The sequence below is a fragment of the Entelurus aequoreus genome, linkage group LG04 (assembly GCF_033978785.1).
Source record: "Entelurus aequoreus isolate RoL-2023_Sb linkage group LG04, RoL_Eaeq_v1.1, whole genome shotgun sequence".
Lineage (NCBI taxonomy): Eukaryota > Metazoa > Chordata > Actinopteri > Syngnathiformes > Syngnathidae > Entelurus > Entelurus aequoreus.
Genome location: NC_084734.1, coordinates 45,068,862 through 45,092,423, shown reverse-complemented (window position 1 = coordinate 45,092,423; position 23,562 = coordinate 45,068,862). Strand labels below are relative to the sequence as shown.

Below are 23,562 nucleotides of genomic sequence, written 5' to 3'. Positions count from 1 at the left end.
TATTAAAATATTGTGATTAATTGTGTCAAATGCTTTAGTTAGATCCATAAAAACCGCTGCTGCACATTTTTTACTATCTATTGCATTGGTAATTTCTTCTGTAATTTCAATTAAAGCCATTGAAGTTGAAACATTAGCTCTGTATCCATATTGGTTCTCTTCGAGTATTCTATTTTTATTTATGAAACTTTCTAATCTGTTATTGAACAGTTTTTCAATGATTTTAGAAAATTGTGGAAGTAGAGAAACAGGTCTATAATTTGTAAATTGATGTTTATCTCCAGTCTTATAAATTGGTGCAACTTTAGCTATTTTCATTTTGTTTGGAAATGTACCTGTTTGAAATGATAGGTTACTAATATACATAAATGGTCCTGAGATCTCTTCAATAACCTTTTTTATCGTTTCCATATCAATTCCGTTACAATCAGTTGAAGTCTTAGATTTACATTTTTTCACGATTGTAACTATTTCCTCCTGTGTCACATTACTGAGGAACATGGAGTTGGGATTTCGCTCTATGGTATCATTATAGTCCTCAATTGGAACTGGGTCTGGAATCCTTTCTTCCAATTTTGGTCCAATATTTACAAAATAATTATTGAAGCTTTCAACTACTTCCTTTATGTTGTCATTTTTTTTATTTTCATCTAAGAAGTATTGAGGGTAGTCCCTCTTAGTTCCATTTTTAATAATGCTATTGAGGATGCCCCATGTTGCTCTCATATTATTTTTGTTCCTGTCCAACAATTCACTGTAATATTCTTTTCTACATGATCGTAGTATGTCTGTTAACTTGTTTTTATACTTTTTGTACTTAATTTCTGCCTCTATAGTTCTTTGTGCTATAAATTCTCTATATAGTGTATTCTTCTTCTTACAAGCATTTTTTAATCCTTTTGTCATCCATGGTTGATTATTCTTTCTCTGCTTGTTACTGGGTTGTATCCATGGACAATGTTTGTCATAAAGTATTATGAACTTGTTTAAGAAATGTTCATATGCTTCATCAACCTCTTTTTCATTATACACATTGTCCCAATCTTGCTTTTGTAGCTCAATTTTGAAGGCAGTCATCCTCTTCTCTGTGCACAGTCTTCGAAATGTCCTTTTGTCTTCCATGTTCTTCTTGTAGTTTCCATTATATATTGTAAAAACTGGCAGATGATCACTAACGTCGCTTATAAGTAGACCACTTGTAGTGTTATTATCAAAATCATTGGTAAAAATATTATCAATAAGCGTGGCACAGTGTGCTGTGATTCTGCTTGGCCTTGTGATTTTAGGATATAGACTGATGCTGTACATTGTATCAATGAAGTCATCAATAGACTTTTGCTTGTTGGGGTTCAATAAGTCAATATTAAAGTCACCACATAAGAACATTATTCTTTGACCATTGTCCATGTAAGTAGCCTTGATCCATTCTTCAAATGTTTCTATACTTGACTTAGGTGATCTATATATACAACTGATGAATATGTTTTTGCTTTTTTCCTGACATATTTCAATGGTTATACATTCTAAGATATTATCAATGGCAAATGACATGTTTTTTACCACTTTGTAGTTCAGGTTCTTCATCACGTACACAGCTACTCCTCCTCCATTTTTGTTGGTTCTGTTGATGTAGTTTAGTTCATATCCCTCCAGATCAAAATCTATTCCTTTTTTATCATCAATCCATGTTTCTGTGACAGCAATCACTTTGAAGGGTTCGTTGATGTGTTCCAAAAAGTTCTTAATGTTGTTGTAATTTGCATACAAGCTTCTACTATTAAAATTAATAATTGACAATTTGTTATCACATTCAATGTTGCTATTATATTGATCATCTGTATAATAAAAACAACTATTACTGATGTGGGAGAAAAAATTTGTATCTGGATCTATATCATTTTCCAAATCCTGGTTTTTGTGATCTTTGTTGCAGAAATTTTTTAGTTCCATATTTTCTTGTTCAACAATCTTTGATGTTGTTTCAATAATCTCAATAAGTGTAGGTGAATGCAATCCTGAATCTAGGTCCTCTTGTTTAGTCGTCCCTTGGAACATAGTAGTGCCGATGCTGAATTTAGGTGCTTGTTTTCTGTCAGAGTCCATTATCATCGTTGTTGTGGTAGCTGTGTAAACTTTAAAAATTGTCCAGGTCCTTGATGTCATGGACAACAATTACTCTTGCTTCTGGACTTCCATTCAGCTTGATGTAGATTTTACAGTTGGCGCTCCAAGTTCCCTGGATTTTTCCCTGCCTTCTCAAGTCGCGTGCTTTCTTGGCGATTCCAGCATTGCGTTTTGTGAGATGCTCATTCATGTACACATTTGTTCCCTTCAGCTTCTTTCCCTGTCTCAGCAATGCCATTTTAGATTTTCTGTTTACGAGTTTCACAAGCACGACTGGAGTGGCGTTGTTGTTTCTTCCGTTCAGTGGGATGCATGTTTCGATGGTATTAATGTCAATTTCAATTTCTTTTGATTGCAGAAAGTTGACCACTTGCTGTTCTGCTGAGACCATATCCATTTAATCTGGTTCACCTTCATTATTCACAGCTTTCGCATAGGATCTTGGTTTAATTCGGTGCCCTGTCACAATGATATCATTCATTCGTTTATCCTGATCCATTTCATCTATGATGTTCCTCAGCATGTTGTTGTCTTCTTGAAGGATCTTCATTTGTTTGCTCATTTCAGTGGCTTCTTTATTTCTGGAGTTGTTCTCTTTTTTCATTTCTTTAATTTCTTCTTTCATTTCTTTCATATCCTCTTTCCATCCATCAATCAATTCTTCCAATTTTTCTATCATTTCTTCTTTAAATTCCTGGAGTATTTTTTGTAGTATCCCTTCTTGAATCCCATCATGTCCTGTGCCCAGCTTCAAATCAGTCTTTCCAGTCAATCCTTTAACTTTTGGCATCGCGGCAGTCACTGACGTCAGCGCCTCTTATGTCTTAAGGGCAGTTACTTCTTTAGCGACTTGCGGCACTTTTAACTTGTTTTTTCAACAATTTCGTACTTTGCGCCGTTCAGAGATCAATTTGACGTGTCAGCCTGTCAACTTATATCACTCTGCGACGTCGGGATCACTTTAAAACAGCTGTAAACTCGCCATAACTTTTGGTTGCTAGGCAACCGCTTTGAACTGCGGGAGGCGCCTTTGGTTTGAGGCTAACGGCTCTTCCACTCGCCTTATTTCTGCGTATCAGTGCCTCTCAACTGACCAAAATCAGATCGAAGATGCCAGGTGACTCTCCTGTGGCTGTGATCGCAAATCAGTGGTCAAATCAGTGGTCAAAATCTTCAGACTTAACAAAAACTCCGGTAGCAGAAGCGGAGCTTTTTTTCTTTGCGTCCTTTCTCATTGACAGGAAGTGACTTCGTGACTTTGTAGTAATAAATATGATTAGAACATTTAAGCATTATGTTTGTGTTCAATTACAGTAAGTGTGTTTATTCTAAACATTGCTGCCACTTTATTTTACACACTATGGCATTTTGAAGTCAATTTTTTTTTACATATTGCTGGTATTTCCGACTCGTGACTTCTTCCCGGAAGTGAAAACCAGTGCTGGTCAACCAAGCCAAGATGGCTGTTGTACAACAATCAGCGCGCAAACTATCTGAGTACAAAAGAGGCTTAAATCTTCCTGCAAAAAGCAGATACGAGCAAAACATCAAACTATGCAATGGAATAGATCCCTATACTTTAGCAAAAAAGATTTGTCGAGTGATATCAAGGATTATACTTCGGTCCCGTTCCCAGACAAATCAAACTCTTGTGCTCCAGACATAATTTTACACGACAAAACAGATGAAAACTTGGAAAAGCATGGAGGTCTATAGCTTCTTTGTGTTTGGCTGGGTTATTCTCGCGGATAAATATGCATTGTTTAAGCTTGGGTAAGGTTGCATTTCATGTTTTATCTTCGCGTCTACTTTGTTGCTGTTGCACGCGGCGTTTACGTGTAGCGTACGTATCATTGTAGTGACTATCTTTTCAAACATAGTGCAGCACTAATTTCCCCGAGTCAGTTTTGGCTACACACATCTATCTTCTTCAATTTCTTCTTGACACGACCATTTATTTTTTTAAATTTCCGCCTGTGTTCAGTTTTCAGAGAACCTGCAATTAATGACAGGCTGACAATCACTCTGCTGTTCTCTCCAAACAGGAGAAAGAAGCAGCTCCTATCAACTTGTGATTGTTCAAAACATGCCGAGCTCAAGCACATGGCTATTTTCATTATGATTTGCATATGTAAAGGGGACGCGGTCTAGGCGTGCCAAGCCACACACGCGTCTGCGGAAGTTTCCAAGTCGATTGCGATTTACATCTGAATTTCTACTGGCGTACGCCATTTTCTGTATTTGATCGTACGTCCATATTTAGTAGGAAAGCCATGCAACTGTTGGTACATCAGGCCCCAGGTCTTCCCCCTGGGCCTTGAGTTTGACACCTATGCTATATACTGTATATAATTTGATAATGCTTTGAAGAGGTCACAATAGTATGCAAAACACATGCAGAACTAATACATCCCAGTGCAGTGGCAGCTCCTAACATTTATAATTTCTGCTCTTAAAAACATTTTATCCATCACACATCTTTAATTTTATGTAAAGGCAGTGTATATACTTATATGCAGTGTGTGTGTGAGTGTGTGTGTGTGTGTGTGTGTGTGAGAGGTCCACGTGGCGTGATGCGGTACCTGGGGTCTGGAAGTTGAGCGAGACCATCTGGCAGCCTGCGTTCCAGAAGATCTGAGGCATGTAATTACTGGAATCTACTCGGCCCCCTTTGGGGTAGATACGGCTCATCTGACGCTTGTTGTAGCTGCACTGATGCTCAGGAAAAATTACAACAAAAACACACAGTGAGCATGTGTGTGCGTGTACATCAGATGGACTATTTTTAGTCTGAACAGTTTGGGTCAAGCAGTCCCCCTGGAGCAGGAGAGTGAAAATGTGTGTGTGAGGTAAGTATATGCAACATGGTTCAAACACACACTCGTCTCTCGAGGTTCACACTGGATTGTTATGTTTTTTCGTTCGTTATGGTTAATTTTTTTATTTATTTTTTACTACTAAAAGTAATCAAGTATAAGAGAGCCTCCAGAGTCTACGTGGACCAAAAGCCAAAAGGATACTTCACAAATTCGATGGCGTTGGTCTTCAGGTAGCCCAACCCCACCGACTCATTGAAAGAGGACATGTTGTGGTGGATGTTTTTATCTGAGGAAAATCATAAGATAATATAAAACAAAAATAGAGAAGAAAATGTCTCCTCAGCATATTGACAAACTCCGTAACTCCACTTTTTGTGTAGCAAAACTGAAGTCAAATGACAAATTATGAAAACACATCTTATTACATCATGCTGACCCAGTAAACAGTAGTTGAAACAATGCACCATGAAGCAATTAATAGTCCTGACTTTGTTTAATATATCAAAAACTGCATGCAGATCAGAATCCGAAGGCTAAATTTTAACATTGCAAATCATGAACTTTATGGAAACATGCAGTGCTACCTTGCTGAACTTTCTTTAGCTGCAGCCTTCATTCATTAGTAAAAATGACCACAGTTTTATGCTGACGATAACAATCATCCATGAGTGAGCGAGATGTATTAACTGTACTTTTAAAACAATTATTCAAGTGCTATTGACAGTGTAAAAATATCAACACAACATTTGAATAGTTCCTTATTATCTTTTATTACATACAATTGTTTGATCAGAACAAATACGATAGTACAAACTAATTAAACAAAAGTACAAACTAATCTACAAACGTTAGTACTATACTTGTAAATCAACTGGTTTTTGCCTCAAACTTCTCCTGTGTCCAGGGAGTTAGTCCCTTACATTGTACATATTAACAAAAACGACAAGAAACCAATTTTGAGTAATTCAAATATTGATCTAACCACTCTAGTATCAATAATACACTGATACTACCCTTGGTATCAACACTACCAATTTATGGATCGATCCGCCCTCCTCTTACATGTCATGTACAATGTGACAATGCTGGCACAGCATCAGTTTGTTTTCATATTATCTTCACTCTAACTCTTATTATTCGACTTCTTACTTTCATGTTAATACTGCTTACTTTCTTCAGCAACGTACTTCCATGTACACTTCTTGAACTTTACTAAGCACTTATTTCTTGTGTTGTTTAAAGTTAGCTTCGCTGCTAGTTTAGCGATTAGCATGCCTTCTTGTCTGCTCCTAATTGTTCTTACTTGGTGTGTAACATGTTTAGCCTCGTCCGTCAGTACTTCATTGATAATAATACTTGTAAAAATGTAGTTTATTTGCTGCTTGCTGCCTCTGTCAGCCAAAGGACCAAAACGCTGAATTGGCATTGGTGCTATGATGTCATTTTTCACTGAAATCCACCGATATTGATCAGTGGCTATCAATCAGTATTAAAAAAATCAGAACAGGAATTATACAAATGTAGTTTACAATTTGACACAAAACGCAGTAGAGGTTAAAGCATGCTCACCCTCTGCCACGTCGAAACTCTGGAATTTGACGGGCTGCGCGTAGTTGACCATGGCGGACAGGAAGGGGTGGATGTTGGTGGTGGCACCCACGTACGTGTACTGAGCGATGAGAGCCTCCTCTAGGTCCTCGGAGCCCTCACCACCCTGATCAGAAAGCGATTAGATTGACGAATGGATCCAGATGGTACTTTAATTTGGTACTGTTTACCTTCTTGTTGTTGTTGTCTGGGTCAGATGCCTCCGAGATATCTGTGGCATCGGCGGTTTCTGTAGCTTCTGACACCTCTGTTGCGTCGTCTTCAGGCACCTGGACACGCAGATATCCACAAAGTATTGCAGTTTTAAACCACGTTTCTTTCATACGTATGGTTGGTGTACAGTAGTAGCTCGTCAAGGTGACAGCCACCTTCTTGATACTGTTGCTGCGCTCCTCATCCTTCTTGGAGTTCACAGCATTGGACTGAGCATCACTGTTGGCTTCTTTGTCGCTGGCCGCCTCCGACAGGCTGCTGGGAGCCTCCGACGCCGCATCCTTGTCCTCTGGCTCCTTTTCAACTACACACACATTCATTGAACGCATCAATGAGACAACAATGGAGGAGAACGAGGGTGTTCTGTATTGTATTTACTTCTCTGCAAAAAAGGACACACCTTTTGACCCAGGGGGTGACTATGGGCTACCCAGTATATTAATGTGTGTTTATTTTTGTCATTTCTAACCCGGAAATGTCTAATAGATACACTAATACAATGACAAATCTGCTCGACAAATGAGCGACCAGCAGTAGTTTACGTCATCCCAGCTAAATCTCAAAGTAGGAGTGTATTTTTTTACTTTCAAAACAATACAAACATTGGATCTTTGCATATTGCACAGTAAGAATATTGATCTTTAGAGGAAGGAATCTTCGGAAACCTCATGATTCGATTACAATTACGATTCAGGAGCAACGATTCAATTAAAAATCGATTATTGATGCATCTTTAATTCATGTGTATTGATGCAGTATTAGATTTATTTTCGATTCACTAAATAACCGTTTATCACTTGCAACTTTAAAAACATTATTCATTTGAAATAAGAAACAGTTATAATAATTCCGACATTTATTAAATTAATTAAAATGTGTACCATACTGGACCATAGGTGCCCGATAATAAAGGAGCTGGTCGTATCTCTCTGTTAGGTGGCTCGCTGCTGTCAGCCACAACTTGGAACTGTCTGCATTACTTTTTTTTTTTTTTACAATAAATAAATTGATTATCGATTATTGACGTTTACTCATCGATTCTATAATCGTCCATGTCCGAATTGCGATGCATCTAAAAATGTATTATTTTCCCCAACTCAATTGATCTTATACAATATCAGCAAGAATCAAACATTCCATCCATCCATCAATTTCTACCAGTTGTCCCTCTTGGTGTCACAGGGGGTGCTGGAGCCTATCCCAGCTGCATTCGGGCGGAAGGCAGGGTACACTCTGGACAAGTTGCCACCTCATTGCAGGGCCAACACACATAGACACACATCATTCAGTAATATGCAACTATAATTATTAAATACTTGTTTATATTGACAAATGTGCTGTTTTAGACTGAAATGTTGTTTAATTAGGGACACTTATTACAGGACAGTAATATTTTCCCACATTTGAGCAAAATGGAACGCCTTAGAAAAGACTAAGTTTGGCCGTGGTTCTACTCGAAGAAGTTTATAAACACATAAATCCATCCTAGGTTTTATATCTTTGCGAATACACACACATTGTATCCCATTTCGGTTCAGGAGGAAGAAGTAACAGCTGCAGGGAGCAAGAGTGGAGAAGAATGTGTGTGCGCTCGGCACACACGTCAAGTTAACTTTCAGTTTCAGGGCGGCATTGCATCGTTGACAAAAGCATGTGAGGAGGGAGTCCATCTTAGAGATTGTTCTGACATTTTAACAGGTCAGTTCGCTTTCACAGCGCTGGTGTTGCTATTGTTTGTACTTACTACTTTTTTGTCTAATTAATTGTTAAACTTCAATTCCAATCACCTCTTATCATTTTAGACAGCCTTAGAACAAGAGGTTCTGGATGGACTCTTCTGTCATAAAAGGGAGGGTCCCAACATTGCGTATGTCTAGCTTGTGTGTGCTTAGCTGTTGTGTAGCTGCTACCTCCCAGTAGCCTATATATGTTTATCTTTTGTAAGTGACTTGACTAAAATACAAGAAAATACCAACCTTGTGTGCTTATTGGAAGACATTTAGATGTTAACTGGCTGTCCTATTTTTCACAAGTAAACACACTGCAGGACTGCTTCTATCAGAGCACTTGTATCAGAGATTTTACATGCAAGCTGATAAACAGTACTTTATGCTGATATCGGACAAATATCCGACTCGGGAGACCCTTACCTCATAGTACCTGCTTTTACCAATGTAAATATGTGAAACAGAGGACTGACATGCTTTTTCCTATCCCTTTTTTGCGGGAAACAAACCAAAAGTAATTTAGATGCATGGTAAAAAAAGATTATCTGACCATTCTCTGGGTCGTCCTCGTTCTCCTCTCCCATAATGATTGCGGTGGTGTTGGTCTCGCCTGCCTCCATGTGTTTCTTAAAGGCCTCCAGCTGCTCTGTATGACAAACATATGAACCATAACCTGGCTTTTCGAAGGAAGGGCGGTATACAGGTGGAGCTGCATACTTACTCTGCTCTACTTCGGGTTTCAAGCGTTTGTTTTTGATGAGGATTTTACGTCTTAGGTCGTTTGGTGAGGGGAGGGGGCGCCCGGATTCAATCTGCGCGAGGAAAAGGTTGCAAGTGTAATAATAAGTGAGTAAGGAAAAGGAGGAAAGGTATAGGAGGAGTTACCGGGAAGTTCTCTAGTGGTTGTTTCAGGAGGAGGTCCCCAAAGATCTCCTCACAGTACTTGGCCATCTTGTACTGTTGTGGTTTACTGGTGGGGCACACAAGCAGGTTTGTGTATCAAGACAAAAACATGAATAATAGTGCAAATATAACATATACCTGCAGTGGTTTTCAAAAGATAAAATAACAGGAAACTCTGCTGTGACAAATGCTGTGTCTTTGATGGCTTGGATGACATCCTGTGTGAAAACATAGCAGTTTAAAGTTAAGTTAAAGTTAAAGTACCCATGATTGTCACACACACACTAGATGTGGTGAAATGTGTCCTCTGCATTTGACCCATCCCCTTGTTCACCCCCTGCGAGGTGAGGGGAGCAGTGGGCAGCAGCAGTGGCCACGCCCGGGAATCATTTTTGGTGATTCAGTTAAAAGAATGGTCATGAGGATGGAGTATCACAATCTAACCACAAGTGGGCATCCATATACTGTATCATGTAATATTGTGAGTACCTTGAACAGGATGTCAGTGCACATCGCCTTGCCGTGAGTGATGATGGGCTCCTGGTCCTCTCCTTTGCCGTCCCAGCAGTCCAGCTCCACACATCTGGCACAAAAGATGCATCTCTAGTATTCCAGCAGATGTATTAACATGCATCCCAGGCAGCGTTGAAATACCTGCATCCAGAGAGCAGGGCCTGGCGATACATCTCCACCGACGACTTTCCTCCAAACTGGCGCCCTGTCAGGTAGGAGTTGTGCGACGAGCTGATGAAGTAGTGTGCCAGGGGCTGGTCCATGTCCTGGTAAAGCTCCAGCCTGTCCAAGAAAACCGGAGCATTCTCGTCCGACATCAGATACCCGCAGAAGCCATCGCTGGACATGTGGCCTAAAGATGAACAATATCAATCATTAATTTGTAAAATGTTATTAATATTTTAATTATAATCAGCAGTCCTATAATTATTCCACTCAATTTGGGGAATATACTGTATACCTGTAAGTAGTTATGCATTTGCAATTTTATGTCAAATGTGTTCTCTTCCAATCTAATTTGGCAAACGTTTTGTAACAGTTTAAAATGATCAAAATACAAATTTTTGTTAGCCTGTTAATGGGATCAGCCATTGTATGTTAGTATCAAATTTCTTATTCAACATTCTTACTTTATTGTTTAATTTGCTTTTTCAATTCATACCAGGCGTCATTGTTGACTTTTCATGCTTCTACATATTTTTCAATTTTATGTGTACATTAATGGGCTTTCTTTTATGTACTTAGCGGTAGTTTTGAGTAATGTACTGTCATTTGGAGGCAACCAATAAACAACATCAACATGGAAGTTTTTTCTCTCTCTAAATTATAGGACTGCTTACCTATCTGCCAAACTAAATACCAACATTCAATGAGGGCAGAATGCTGTGTTTACAAATAATATCATTATTATTATTATTATAACCTCCAGCTAAAATTATGAAAAAATGTTAAAATAATTTTACAATTATTTCAATGTTAAAAAGGGGAAAAATGGAACAAAAGCATATACAGTATGTTTAGTGTGTTGTACTCCTCCAATAACGCATAAACCAAATCCAATGTAAAAATACAAGAAAGGAGCAATAAATGTTGTTATACTTTTTTTTTGTAATTATTATTTTTTTTAAATAAAATTTCTATTTTACTAAAAAAAATGGGGTTAAAATATAACCATAATAAAAATATATAATTAATCCAAAAAAAATATTGTTATAATTATATTAACTTAATGTTTAAAAGTAATACAACTTTTTTAAAGTTACATTAAATATATTTTTTATAAGTTAAGTAGGAAAATGTCATATAAAGCTTTTTACATTTTTAAAAGACAGCTCAATAAAAAGTATTGATATAATTTAATATATTACCATGAGTTGATTAACGTGGACCCCGACTTAAACAAGTTAAAAAACGTGTTTGGGTGTTACCATTTAGTGGTCAATTGTACAGAATATGTACTGTACTGTGCAATCTACTAATAAAAGTTTCAATCAATCAATCAAATTGCAAGAAATTATGCAACGTATTATCTTGTTAATTGAAAACACTATAAATAATTTCAATGTATTATAAACATGATCAATTATTGCAAAATAACATTGTGCTGCAAGGTGTAGTTTAAATCTCCCACAGGCAGATGGCAGCACAGTCCCACAGTTCCCTTTTCCTCTCGTTACCTTTCTTTTTCAGCTCCTCATCCCTCTCATATTTGTCTATGATCTGCATGGCTCTCTTGTAGTCGTAGAACGGGAACAGGATCTCGTTTAATCGGGGGTCCCGTTGGTTCTGGGAAGCATAGGTACGTCACGTGTCACACAAACCAACAGGCAGCTTGTTGACTTCGCCAAAATAAAAGCAACAATCAGAAAAACAAGTGGCACAGCACCAGGTGACACGACACGGGGACTAAAGGATCTTTACAAGTAAGAATGCGGGAGGTGATTTCATGTACAATAACAGTGCTTTTAGATGAGGGGATATGAGGTGCTGAGTCAACAAGGTAGCCTTATTATTGCAACCCAAAGCTCCAATTAGCGTGTTGCCAACGTGCGGCATATAGGACGCAAGAGGAACTATTCAACCACATAACACAGCCAGCAGGAAACCAGAGGAGCCGAGCAACAGGACAGAAACTTCTACCTTTCCGTTGCCGTGGCAACACCAATCAGACACAGGGCAGGCGAGCGGTGGCGGCAGCAGAGAGGGACAGAGATGAGGGATGAGAAATGAAGGATGGCATGCAGAGGTGGAGTCGGACGGAAGTTGCCCTTGATGGGTGTCTGCAAGTGAAACCTCCTAATGGAGTTTTCGGGAAGATTTAGGCTACTGAGCAAATAAGATGGAGGGCAACTTCCAGCCAGGGCATGGTGGGAAGCTGAGGGTAGTAGAATTGGGGGAGGAAGGAGGAGGAGGGGCGGGGGGGGGGGCATGACAAGCTAAAACACAATAATTTATGAATGATAAAGAGCTTACTTCATTCAGAAAGCTGACTAACTGGTCTACAGTTAAATAATCACTTTTGCTCCCATTGCTGCAAAGGAATTAATTAGAAGAAAACAAAATGTTAGCTCCTGGAAACAGTGGTTGACTCAGGCAGTCAGTAGACATGAGAAAGCAGGACTGAGTCATGGTCATTAGCTAGAAAGTCAACTGTAGAAGCAGGTTAGGCTCTTCAGACAAAGTTATTAGTGCGGCAGGTGCTATTATTTACAACAAGATGCAGTAGCATTACATGGAAATTCATATTTTTTTAAACACCTTCTGCTAAGCCCAGGGTAAAGAGGAGCAAATGCAATACAACCAGCAATACATGGTTGGATTTTTCTTTTGGAGCAATACTTATTACAAAAGGACAAAAAAGGGTTATTCAGAGAATAAAAGTATACACAAGACTTTACATTGAAGAAATCAGAATCCATGTTTGTTATAAAAGTTAAGTTTTTATGTTTTTGTTTTGTTTGTTTGTTTGTTTGTTTTACAGGGCCTAACTTCTTTTTACCCTTGTGTGATAGTTGAACATGTAAAACAAAGCCATCAGTGACACACATCACACTGTATATTATTATTATTTTTAATTGTATTTTGATTTATTTTTTTAAATGGATTCTCATTTTATATATATATTTTTTAGGTTACATTATTATTATTATTATTATTAGCCTTTATTTAACCAGGTAAAATCCCATTGAGATCAAAGATCTCTTTTCCAAGGGAGACCTGGCCAAGAGGGCAGCAGCAAGGTTACATTAAAAACAGTAAACAAATACATAAAACATCACACTTACGACATTAAAACTTGCTCACATAACACATGTGCATACAGACAAGGTAGACTGCAGTCCTTTCACAGAAGCTTTAAACTCATTCAACGTAACAAGGGTTTGAAGTTGAATATTGGATTGTAGGTTATTCCAAGCCTTCGCTGCTGAAAACCTAAATGCTTTTTTGCCCAGTTCAGTTCTTACTTTGGGGACGACAAATTGCAGAACATTCATTGAACGAAGATTGTGACTTCCTTGTTTCTTTGTTAAAAGACAAGACAGATAAGATGGAGTGATACCCAGAATGGTTTTGTAGATGAAAACATACCAATGATTGAGGCGTCGAGCACATAAAGATGTCCAGTTAACCATTGAGTATAATACGCAATGGTGAGTAAGGGGAGCGCAGTTGGTGATAAATCTCAGTGCACCGTGGTACACACTATCCAGCTTGTGGAGACAACCAGCAGTAGCATTCATGTACAACACATCTCCATAGTCAATAACAGGTAAGAAGGTTGTTTCCACCAATTTCATTAAATGCCAAAGAAATAATAGGCTAACAATTGAAAATTGTCTATTTATTTATTTAATTTGATTTTGTCTACATTTTCTTTTGCATTTTTATCATCTCAATATACAGTATTTATTATGTTTTGTTTTAACAATAAAAAAATTAAATACATTTACAAACATTTTTTAGATAACTGTAATACTGAAGAAAAGGTAGTTGCAAGTATTGTTTCAATAAAAATGGGAAATAATGAATTATTCCTTCAATTCTTGTTTGAACAGTAACACTGTGTTTTAATATAGGAAAATAAAACACTGAACTTCAATCAAGTAATTTTTTGGCATACCACAAGAGGGAGCCAGCGTACATAACACAGTTTGAGAATCACTGAGACACTTGAGACTTAGACAACAAATCAGTATGGACTAAACAGCGCCTCTGCAGGTTGCAGACTAGGAATGCACTCATGCTGCCTTCATTACCTCAAGAGGCGATTAATTATTCATAATTTAAAGTTAAGTTGAAGTACCAATGATTGTCACACACACAAAAGTACCAATGATTGTCACACACACACTAGGTGGTGTGAAATTTGTCCTCTGCATTTGACCCATCCCCTTGTTCACCCCCTTGGAGGTGAGGGGAGCAGTGGGCAGCAGCAGTGCCGCGCCCGGGAATAATTTTTGGTGATTTAACCCCCAATTCCAACCCTTGATGCTGAGTGCCAAGTAGGGAGGTAATGGGTCCCATTTTTATAGTCTTTGGTATGACCCGACCGGGGTTTGAACTCACAACCTACCGATCTCAGGGCGGACACTCTAACCACTAGGCCACTGAGTAGGCTTTACTGGTAATTAATCAGCTAATGCAATGAAATGTCGTTCTTATCTGTACTGCAAAGTTCAAATTTGAATGACAATAAAGGGAAGTCTAAGTCTTATTAGTTAATATGTCCATACCAAGCTGCTATATTATTTAGTTTTGATTAAAAAGCTGTGTTTAACTTTAGAGGTTCTACTGTGTTATTATATTAAGGTACAGAATGATTAAGGACTCAGTAAAGTGAAAGGAAGTAAAAAAACAAAAGCAGAACGAGGGTCTTACATCTTCTTGAAGAGGTCCTCTAAGTCTGTGCGAGGACAGATCTTCTGTGTGAGTGCGTAGAAAATGTCAAACGTGAACGCTGAAGGCTCAATCTCGTCATTCTGTGGAAACAAAAAATTGAACAATATATGCGTTAAATCAACATAAGCTACTAAAGCCCCAATAACTCATCTGAAAAGCAAGACCTGACCTTGCCGCTCGGGAGGCCCAAGTCTTTGAGAGCTTGAAAGATCCCCTTCTCCGTCTTCCCTGATGCAAATGTACGTGTAATCCTTTAAAGGAGATATAAAAAAAGCTGAGTGGATTTTACTGGCATAGAAATGAGTTCATGCAGCGAACACCTTAGCGACGATTGACTCTTACCCTCTCACAGGAATCTTGCCATTAACATTGGTCAGGACGCACATTTTCATCCAGCTGAAACAAGGACATGCAAATGAAGACAGATTAGACCTTGCTGCCAGTCAGAGACGCAGACGGGGACAGCCTCAAGGTGCACTCACTGCTTCTTCAGGCACGTCATTGGACACACGTTGTTGGCCTTGAAGTTGTGAATCACCGACCGCAGTCCGTCCGTCCATTTCTGTAAACACAACCGTTGCATGTGTTTAGCAAAGAGAACACACACACACACACACACACACACACACACACACACACACACACACACACACACACACACACACACACACACACACACACACACACACACACACACACACACACACACACACACACACACACTTTCTCTGAGTATGATGCAGTGCAGTCGTACAACGCTGCAAAGTAAGGCAACAATAATAAACAATGTAAAATGATGATGTTATATTATTCATAACACACTAACAAATAATGTTTAGAATGGCAGGAGCAGGGGTTTTATCAAGACATGAAATACACAACACAACCAGTGCAAGTCCCTCAAAACAGGCTGTGACAGCGGTGATGATCACATGACGCACACATTGCACGCAGATTTGTATACATTTAGACTCCAATGTCTTTATTTTTCTTCAGCAAGAAGCCAGCAGCATATAATGCACTCTCTTGACTCCAGATGATTGTTTCTGTGACAATGCCATATGTCGTCAATTTTGCAAAAAATCTGGGTCATCCATCCATCCATTCATTTTCTACGGCTTGTCCCTTTCAGAGTGGCAGGGGGTGCTGGAGCCTATCCCAGCTGCACAAGTCACCACCTCATCGCAGGGCCAACACAGATAGACAGACAACATTCACACTCACATTCACACACTAGGGCCAATTTAGTGTTCCCAATCAACCTATCCCCAGGTGCATGTCTTTGGAGGTGGGAGGAAGCCGGAGCACCCGGAGGGAACCCACGCAGTCACGGGGAGAACATGCAAACTCCATACAGAAAGACCCTGAGGCAGGGGATCGAACCCAGGACCTTCAATTTATAAAAATGTGTAATTTACAGAAGCAAGCAGCTTATCGTGCATGATTCTGGTCAAGTGGCATCAAGCATAGCCCTGCAATTTGTCCTCAGATTTGTGCAAATGTATTCCATATTTAAAAAAATATGTCATTTAGCAAGCAGCATATCATGCATGATCACCAGAGGTGAGTAGCAACACGCTAATTTACTTAGGTGATAATTTGTACTTGTCAGAGTATTTTTTTTTTTTTTTTTTTTCAATGATGTCCTGCCCAGCTTCTCGGGCAAATCATATAGCATATGTAGATGCCCATATCGGCTGTTCAGATTTACTTTACAAAAGAGAAGTGTAGGATACTTCTCTTGTTGCCTTACTTGTATTTTGACTTTATTAAATGTATTTATATTATCATTTGGTGCAGCCGGGCCGGAGCAGGAGGGGATAGAAAGAGAGAAAAAGGAAGACAGAGGGGGGAATTGTGGGGACAAGAGGGGGATTAGACAGAGAGACAAAAACAACAACAACAACAACAGAGCAACATCAGCAAATACGACATGTACAAATATGATGGTAAAAGTAATAGCAAATAAGCAGTTAGCGAAAATAAAAATAAAAATACAGAAATGACAATGAGCATTATTACAGTAAAAATGGAGCAATATGAATACCAATAGAAATAGTGCTATTGATAATAAACAATACCAATACTTTACCTTTATTATCAACAATAAAATTGTTCAAATGCAACAATACATATACGTAATGATAATTTGAGTTACGAAAGAATGCAGAAAAATGGAGGGGAAGAAAGAGAAGCAACCTACATTAACCTTGTAGATTGTTATAGTAACAATAGGTTAAGCTTTGTCAGTGTGCCATGTGTTATACCCAGTTTACCCTAGGGCAACAACGTTAATATATGTTTGATGAAACGTGATTATGTACATGAGTGTATGTGTACATATGTACTTGTATATGTACAGGATGTGTATATGTGTGCTTGTACAGTGAATGTATATGTACAGTATGTGTATGTGTGTGCTTGTACAGTGAATGTATATGTACAGTATGTGTATATGTGTGTACAGCGAATGTATATGTACAGTATGTGTATACAGTATGTGTGTTTGAACAGTGAATGTATATGTACAGTATGTGTATATGTGTGTTTGTACAGTGAATGTATATGTGTAGTATGTGTATGTGTGTGTTTGTACAGTGAGTGCATATGTACAGTATGTGTATATGTATGTTTTTACAGTGAATGTATATATACAGTATACAGTATGTTTGTATAATGAATGTGCGTGTGGATGTACGAACTTTGAGTGTGTAAATATGTACTGTATTTATTTGTATATGTATGTGGGAGCGTAGGTACCTATGTATGTCTGTATGTATGTGTGTGAGTATATGTGAATTTGCATGTACAATACATTTGACTCCCAGTGTGTGCGGGAGCCAGAGTACGGCCCCAGCCTCCCTGAGAGCCCATCCCACAAACAGTAGGTGTGGTGCCCAGGGAACCAGGGGCCACCGCCCCCACGCAGCCAAGCCGGACAGCGACAGGAACCCCAGAGCCTGGCCCACCGCGCCGCCCACAAGGGCCAGCAGCAGGCCGCAGACAGATGCACCCGGCAGAGGACAAGGCACGAGAAAAGCAGGGGGCAGCCAGACCCCAAGCCAGCGAGAGACCACACCCCACACGGACAGAAAGGCGGGACTCCCCGCCCGAGGGGCCCAGAGACCCCCCGCAACTGGACGGGAAGACCGCCCCCACCCCACCGGCAACAGGGCCCCCACGAGGCCCCCCCCCCCCCCCCAGAGAGCGCGGCGAGGCCAGCCCACGGCCACCCCACCCAAGCCGGCCGCCACAGGACCACCCAGCACGGGGCCACAGGAACCACCCACCCCACCCGCAGGGACCCCAACGATGGAGATGGAACAACCAGCAACCGCCCCGCCGATTCCCCCCCCTGAGGTAGGGGAATAAATAAATAAAATAAATAAATACATTATAATAATAATAATAATAATAATATTAATAAAATATATTAAAAAAAATAAGAATAAATAAATAATTAAATCTATTAATAAAAAATAAATAAAATAAATAATTAAATCTATTAATAAAAAATAAAAAAATAATTAAAAGATTAAAAGAAGATCACAGACATGCTGACACACAAGGTCGCTACCCCAACAACTGTCCGACTCGCAGCACCTCGGAATACCCTGCATCAACAAGCTACCACAGTAGACGCAGGGACCAGACCCAGCAGGCCCCAACCAAGACGGGCACCCGGAAGGGATGGACGGTGGGACCCAGGAGCTCCAGACACGCAGTCCGGATGCCAGAGTATTTTTAATGCAATATACTTTTTACTTTTACTTGAGTATTTTTGTGAAGAACCTTTACTTAATTTGACTGTTACATTGTACACTGTCACATTTCAATTTGCTGCATTTATTTAAATATATTGATTACCGCTTGCAAAAAATTTACATTCAGTTGGTTTGTAGGGAGATTTCCTCAAGCGGGCACTGTCACATGACTTTGTTTCACCAATTTAACATAAGCCCTTGTGACGTTTGACTCCATTTCACCAAGCAGAGCCTGAAAGTCACATGACTTCCCCACACTGTAAAAAGTGTCATAATACTATTTTTTATTAAACTTCGGCATGTGAAAAGAGGCAGCTAACCCCTTTAATTAATGTTTACCTTACAAACTAGAAAATCATCTGCGTCAGTCAGTAGAAAGGTTCACATTTCAGCCTACAAGAATTCCACTTCTAACTAGAGACAACATGTTGCGTTACGTTGTAGATGTTTTTTTTATGTTTTAGCCGTGCATATGCTAACATTAGCCCTGTTATAACATCATAAATATAATCTTTTGTAGTACATGTTGTAATACGCTCAGGCACACACACGCACACACTACAACTATAGTTGGTGTGTGTAAGTACCATTAAAATATAGCTACTAAATAAATCAGAAGTTACTTGACACTTACACAGCACTTGAGTTGTTCTTCACTGAATACTTACATATGCTTACTCAAGTAAATATTTAGATGACTACTTTTTTATTTTACGCACAACACTGCAATTGGTCCTCAGATTACAGCCAACTTTTTTTTCTAGTCCCTATAAAACAGCAGGCAGCAAACCATGCACTATCTTGCATAAAATACACTTCTTCCTATTACAATACCATTAAAAATAGGACAACTAGCCAGACAAACTTTGATCTACTTCAATAAGGTGACACCAGCTAGTCAAACACAAATCAAAGACATCAAAATAACACTATCCAAGTTATTTTTCTGTGGATTTGTGCACATTTAGGGTCTAAATAAATCTCAGTTCTAAAAAATACTTTTTTCTTGTGCTGGTTGTCACTGACACATAGGAGCGAGGAGCATATCATGTGCCACCTTCAGTAAACAAGCATTTTCCCTTTGTGGCAACTTCACAATCTACACCTTATAATTCTGCAGATTTGGTCATATTTTGGGTGAAGTTCAAAGCCTGTTAAAGCTGTCAAATTGTACGAGTGAATGGGAGACCCTTCTATCAAAATCTTTGCTTGCGGCTACATAGTACTTTATGACTGACATCTAAATAACGCCATTAAGCAAGACAACACAAGCTGCAGGGCCTGTAGTCTGTTTGTGGTAGTGACATGTAAACAACTATCACATCCTGAGGTCTGCTAGTGTGGGCGATGTTCATGCTGGGAGGTGCTGAGGGTGTCTTAGTGTGTGTGTGTGTGTGTGTGTGTGTGTGTGTGTGTGTGTGTGTGTGTGTGTGTGTGGGTGTGCGTGCGTGCGTGCGTGTGTATGAGCAGGCAACATGGCGAGCTGGGGTGTTTGAACCTGTGGGCAAATAGTGCGCATGTCTTGCAGATTTTTGCATGTTGACAATAAATATTATTGGCTGCCCACTGCCACACGACGAGCACCAATATGCTCAACGATCACCACAAAAAAAATATACATTCCGCATCAATCTTTCTTTTTTTTAAGCATTTTTAGGGTTTATATTAGATACAGGTGTGCAAGTAACAGTGGCTATGCTCTCATTCCAGACCTGGGCTCCAACCAACGACCACAAATCACTGCCAAATGAGAGTCCAGCAGCTCTTAAGAGTCAAGAATATTTTTGATAGGGGTGTCCCAATCTAATATTGATATCAGATATTGGTCCAATATAATTTTCGGATAAAATGGGCTTGCATCTAAAATGTCTGATATAATTTCCGATAAAAGCAGTCCTGCAGCGTGTTTACTTTTGCAAAGCAGGACTGCCAATTAACATCCAATAAACACACATGGTTGGAGTTTTCTTGTATTTTATTCAAGTCTTTTATAAAAGGTAAACATGGTTGGCTATAGGCTAGGCTAAGCACAAAAAAGCACATAAGCTAGACATACATAATACATGTCCTTATTTAAACAATATTGCAGTCTAAAACAGCACATTTGTTAACATAGACAAATATCAAATATTTGTAGTTGTATATTACTTACACATACAAAGTAGGCAGAAGCGTATTTGAATGTATCCAGTGACAAACGCGTCCGCATCGTTCAACTTACTGTGTCATGTAGGGCTAGGTATCATGGCTAATTTCCCAAATCGGTTAGATTTGGATTCATAAGGTTCTAAATAGATTAATTACGATTTGATTCAGTTTGATCCACGTAAATATTGAAAATGTCTCAATTATATATGTTACAAAATACAAATGTAATTTGTTTTTTCTCTTCATCATTTAAAACTTTGGACAGTTTTAAACTTCTTCCGAAGTCTCCAAAGTGCATTTTTTCTTATAAAAAAGGAATTGCAAGTGAAAGTGTAATTGTAATGCAACGTTCCAACACTGCACATTTTTCAAGTGCAAAATAACAACAGTAAATATGTAAGCCAGTCTTCTGCGACTCTTTTTTTGCTAGCGCAGTCAGAAAGAATGTAACGCAGAGCAATTTTATTGTCAAGGCCGGAAGTGTGCGTTTCGGTTTCCTTGACACTGCTCTGTGTGGGTGATGACAAAACAAAAGTAACTCCAGTGTTGCCAGCTTGGCGACTTTCTAAATCCTCTTGGCAACTATTTTTGTAAACAGCTACTAGTGACAAATCTAGAGACTTTTTACTGTGTTATTGGAGACTTTTCTTGTGTTTTACAAACACTGAGGTGAAAGCACACTGCAGTTAACGTCCTCAACGAGCAGTGGCGGGTGCTGCCATGAGTTCCTCCCCCAATGCTGCTGGTGTTGCTGCACGAGCAGAACGGAGACCCTCACCACTCAAAGTCCAGACTGCAAATGATTTATGCAAGGCTGTGATTCCCGCCCTGGCTTACAAAGCGAGACGTCCTTTTAAATATAAATGTTTCTTCACTGTCAAGCTAAAATAAATCACTGCAACATCCCAATTGTTTGTTAATGAGCTAATCAATCAATCAATCAATCAATCAATCAATCAATCAATCAGTTTATTAGTGCAATTCGCAACTCTCCAGTCTTTGATTTGATATTTTAATTTGATATTTAACAATCCTGGACAAAATGTAATCAAATTGAAGAAAAACTAAGAATTAACAGAAGAAAGTTAATTTGTTGTTCTAAACATACATAGCATTTTTAAACTCACTTTTCCCCCCCACGTTATTCCTTTCTCCAACAGCGTCCATTGCAATAAATTATGCAAAGGAGGTAATGACATAATCGAGCGTCTTTTAGCGACTTTTATGACAGCCAATAGCTACTTTCCTTACTGACGATTTGGCAACAGCAGTGACCTTACAAGACCCTTTGTTACAAATTGAATACATAGAAATAAAAGTTTCAGTCAAATGTCTACATTGCAAGATCATATTGTTGTATGGTTCACTGTAAGAACGAGCAAAAGCTGGCGAGTGTGGCCGTAAATCTTTGCCAACAAAAGTTGCAATGGCTTCTCTTACTGTTTGTATCTTCACTCACAAGACTACCTGGAGTGTGGGGGTGGTGGGAAAATAATCAATATTATACCTTATGAATCAATATTGCTAAAACTAAAAAAAATATCGTTCAACAGTCGATCATTTTACCCAACCTTTGGAGGGGGGGCATTTTGCAATGCAGTCTGCTGAAAATTATGGAAAGTGCCACTCTACATAGCAAATGACGCTGTGGACAAACAAATGTTAAGATATTCAACACTCGACTACCATCTGGCAGTTAACCCTTCGTGTGAATCATGATTATTTCTTCATCTAAAGATATCGACATCCTATCAGTCGTCTTTGAAGTAAGAGCAGCCATAGTACAGTAAGCTGTCATTTTATTATGTTCGTAGTTTGTATTTCTTGTTTAGCACTTAGCAATACTGCTGCAGGGATGCTTAGTGTTTCTCTAAAGCTGGATCTGTTTAGCGGAGCTTCGAAATCCTCATCCTTATATTCAGGATCAAAAATATAAGTCTCTGGATCCTAATTTTTCCCAAAGTAATCTTTGGCTCTCACAATGTCTGCATGATTTGCATTGTTTTTGGTGATGAAGGAATCTGTGGTTCCTACCTCTACAACACACAATCATGTGACTGGCTAGCTCATTATCTCTCAAAATGGCTCAGGAATCTCTATGAGATTGATACTATTTTGATCATATTTATTTATTTATTCGCAAACCTTAGAAGTCTTTAAAGAAAGTATAAATCAATTCCAGACGGTTAACAATAAATAGGTTCTCTGTTTGAGTAATTTCACATGATCAAACATGTTCTAACATTCCACTCAACAAAGTAATAAAAGTACCGGTATGTTTGATTCATGCTGACATTGTATTGGATTCATATCAGTATTGGCCAATACTCAGGACTCCAATAAAAATGTTGTTTTGAGATAACTCTGATTTTTTAATACACACTTTTTTTAAATTCAGGAAACTCACAATTACAGGCAGAGGGTTGGGTGTAGCACGCAAACCGCATTTTGCCCAAATGTGCTTTGGAGTGGATGTGTACCTAATGTTCAGGCCTCATATGTGGACTCAATGACCCTCAAACGGTAACAGCTTAAGGTAGAGGCCTGCCTCTCATAGACACACTCGGTTATGACAAAGACAAAGTCACAGTTAAACAGCAACACACGCGCACACGCACGTGCGCACACACACACACACACACACACACACACACACACACACACACACACACACACACACACGCACACACACACACACACACACACACCCACACACACACGCACAGCTGTTGTTTTACAGGATGGCGACTAGTGAGTGGATCATTAATGTCAAGTGGATTAATCCACTAAGGCACCAGAGGGATGTGGGCCGCATGCTACAGGCAGTGGGTCATCCATTATTTG

The 23,562-nt window shown here is 39.0% G+C and overlaps 1 protein-coding gene across 4 annotated transcripts in view; it reads right to left on the bottom strand.

Moving 5' to 3' along the window:
- The window catches only part of LOC133648666 (1-phosphatidylinositol 4,5-bisphosphate phosphodiesterase beta-4-like), a 171,308-nt gene that overhangs the window by 42,632 nt on the left and 105,114 nt on the right, over positions 1-23,562 (bottom strand). For all 4 annotated transcript variants that reach the window (XM_062044961.1, XM_062044963.1, XM_062044960.1 and 1 more), the window contains 17 exons: positions 15,289-15,368; positions 15,149-15,202; positions 14,976-15,057; positions 14,786-14,886; positions 12,380-12,437; positions 11,584-11,692; positions 10,049-10,259; positions 9,884-9,977; positions 9,533-9,612; positions 9,377-9,461; positions 9,213-9,303; positions 9,042-9,137; positions 6,920-7,068; positions 6,722-6,820; positions 6,513-6,657; positions 5,145-5,229; positions 4,707-4,831 (listed from right to left, as the gene is read on the bottom strand). In XM_062044961.1, coding sequence (XP_061900945.1) covers positions 4,707-4,831; positions 5,145-5,229; positions 6,513-6,657; positions 6,722-6,820; positions 6,920-7,068; positions 9,042-9,137; positions 9,213-9,303; positions 9,377-9,461; positions 9,533-9,612; positions 9,884-9,977; positions 10,049-10,259; positions 11,584-11,692; positions 12,380-12,437; positions 14,786-14,886; positions 14,976-15,057; positions 15,149-15,202; positions 15,289-15,368 — 1,744 coding nt within the window. The remainder of the gene's footprint in view (positions 1-4,706; positions 4,832-5,144; positions 5,230-6,512; positions 6,658-6,721; positions 6,821-6,919; positions 7,069-9,041; positions 9,138-9,212; positions 9,304-9,376; positions 9,462-9,532; positions 9,613-9,883; positions 9,978-10,048; positions 10,260-11,583; positions 11,693-12,379; positions 12,438-14,785; positions 14,887-14,975; positions 15,058-15,148; positions 15,203-15,288; positions 15,369-23,562) is intronic.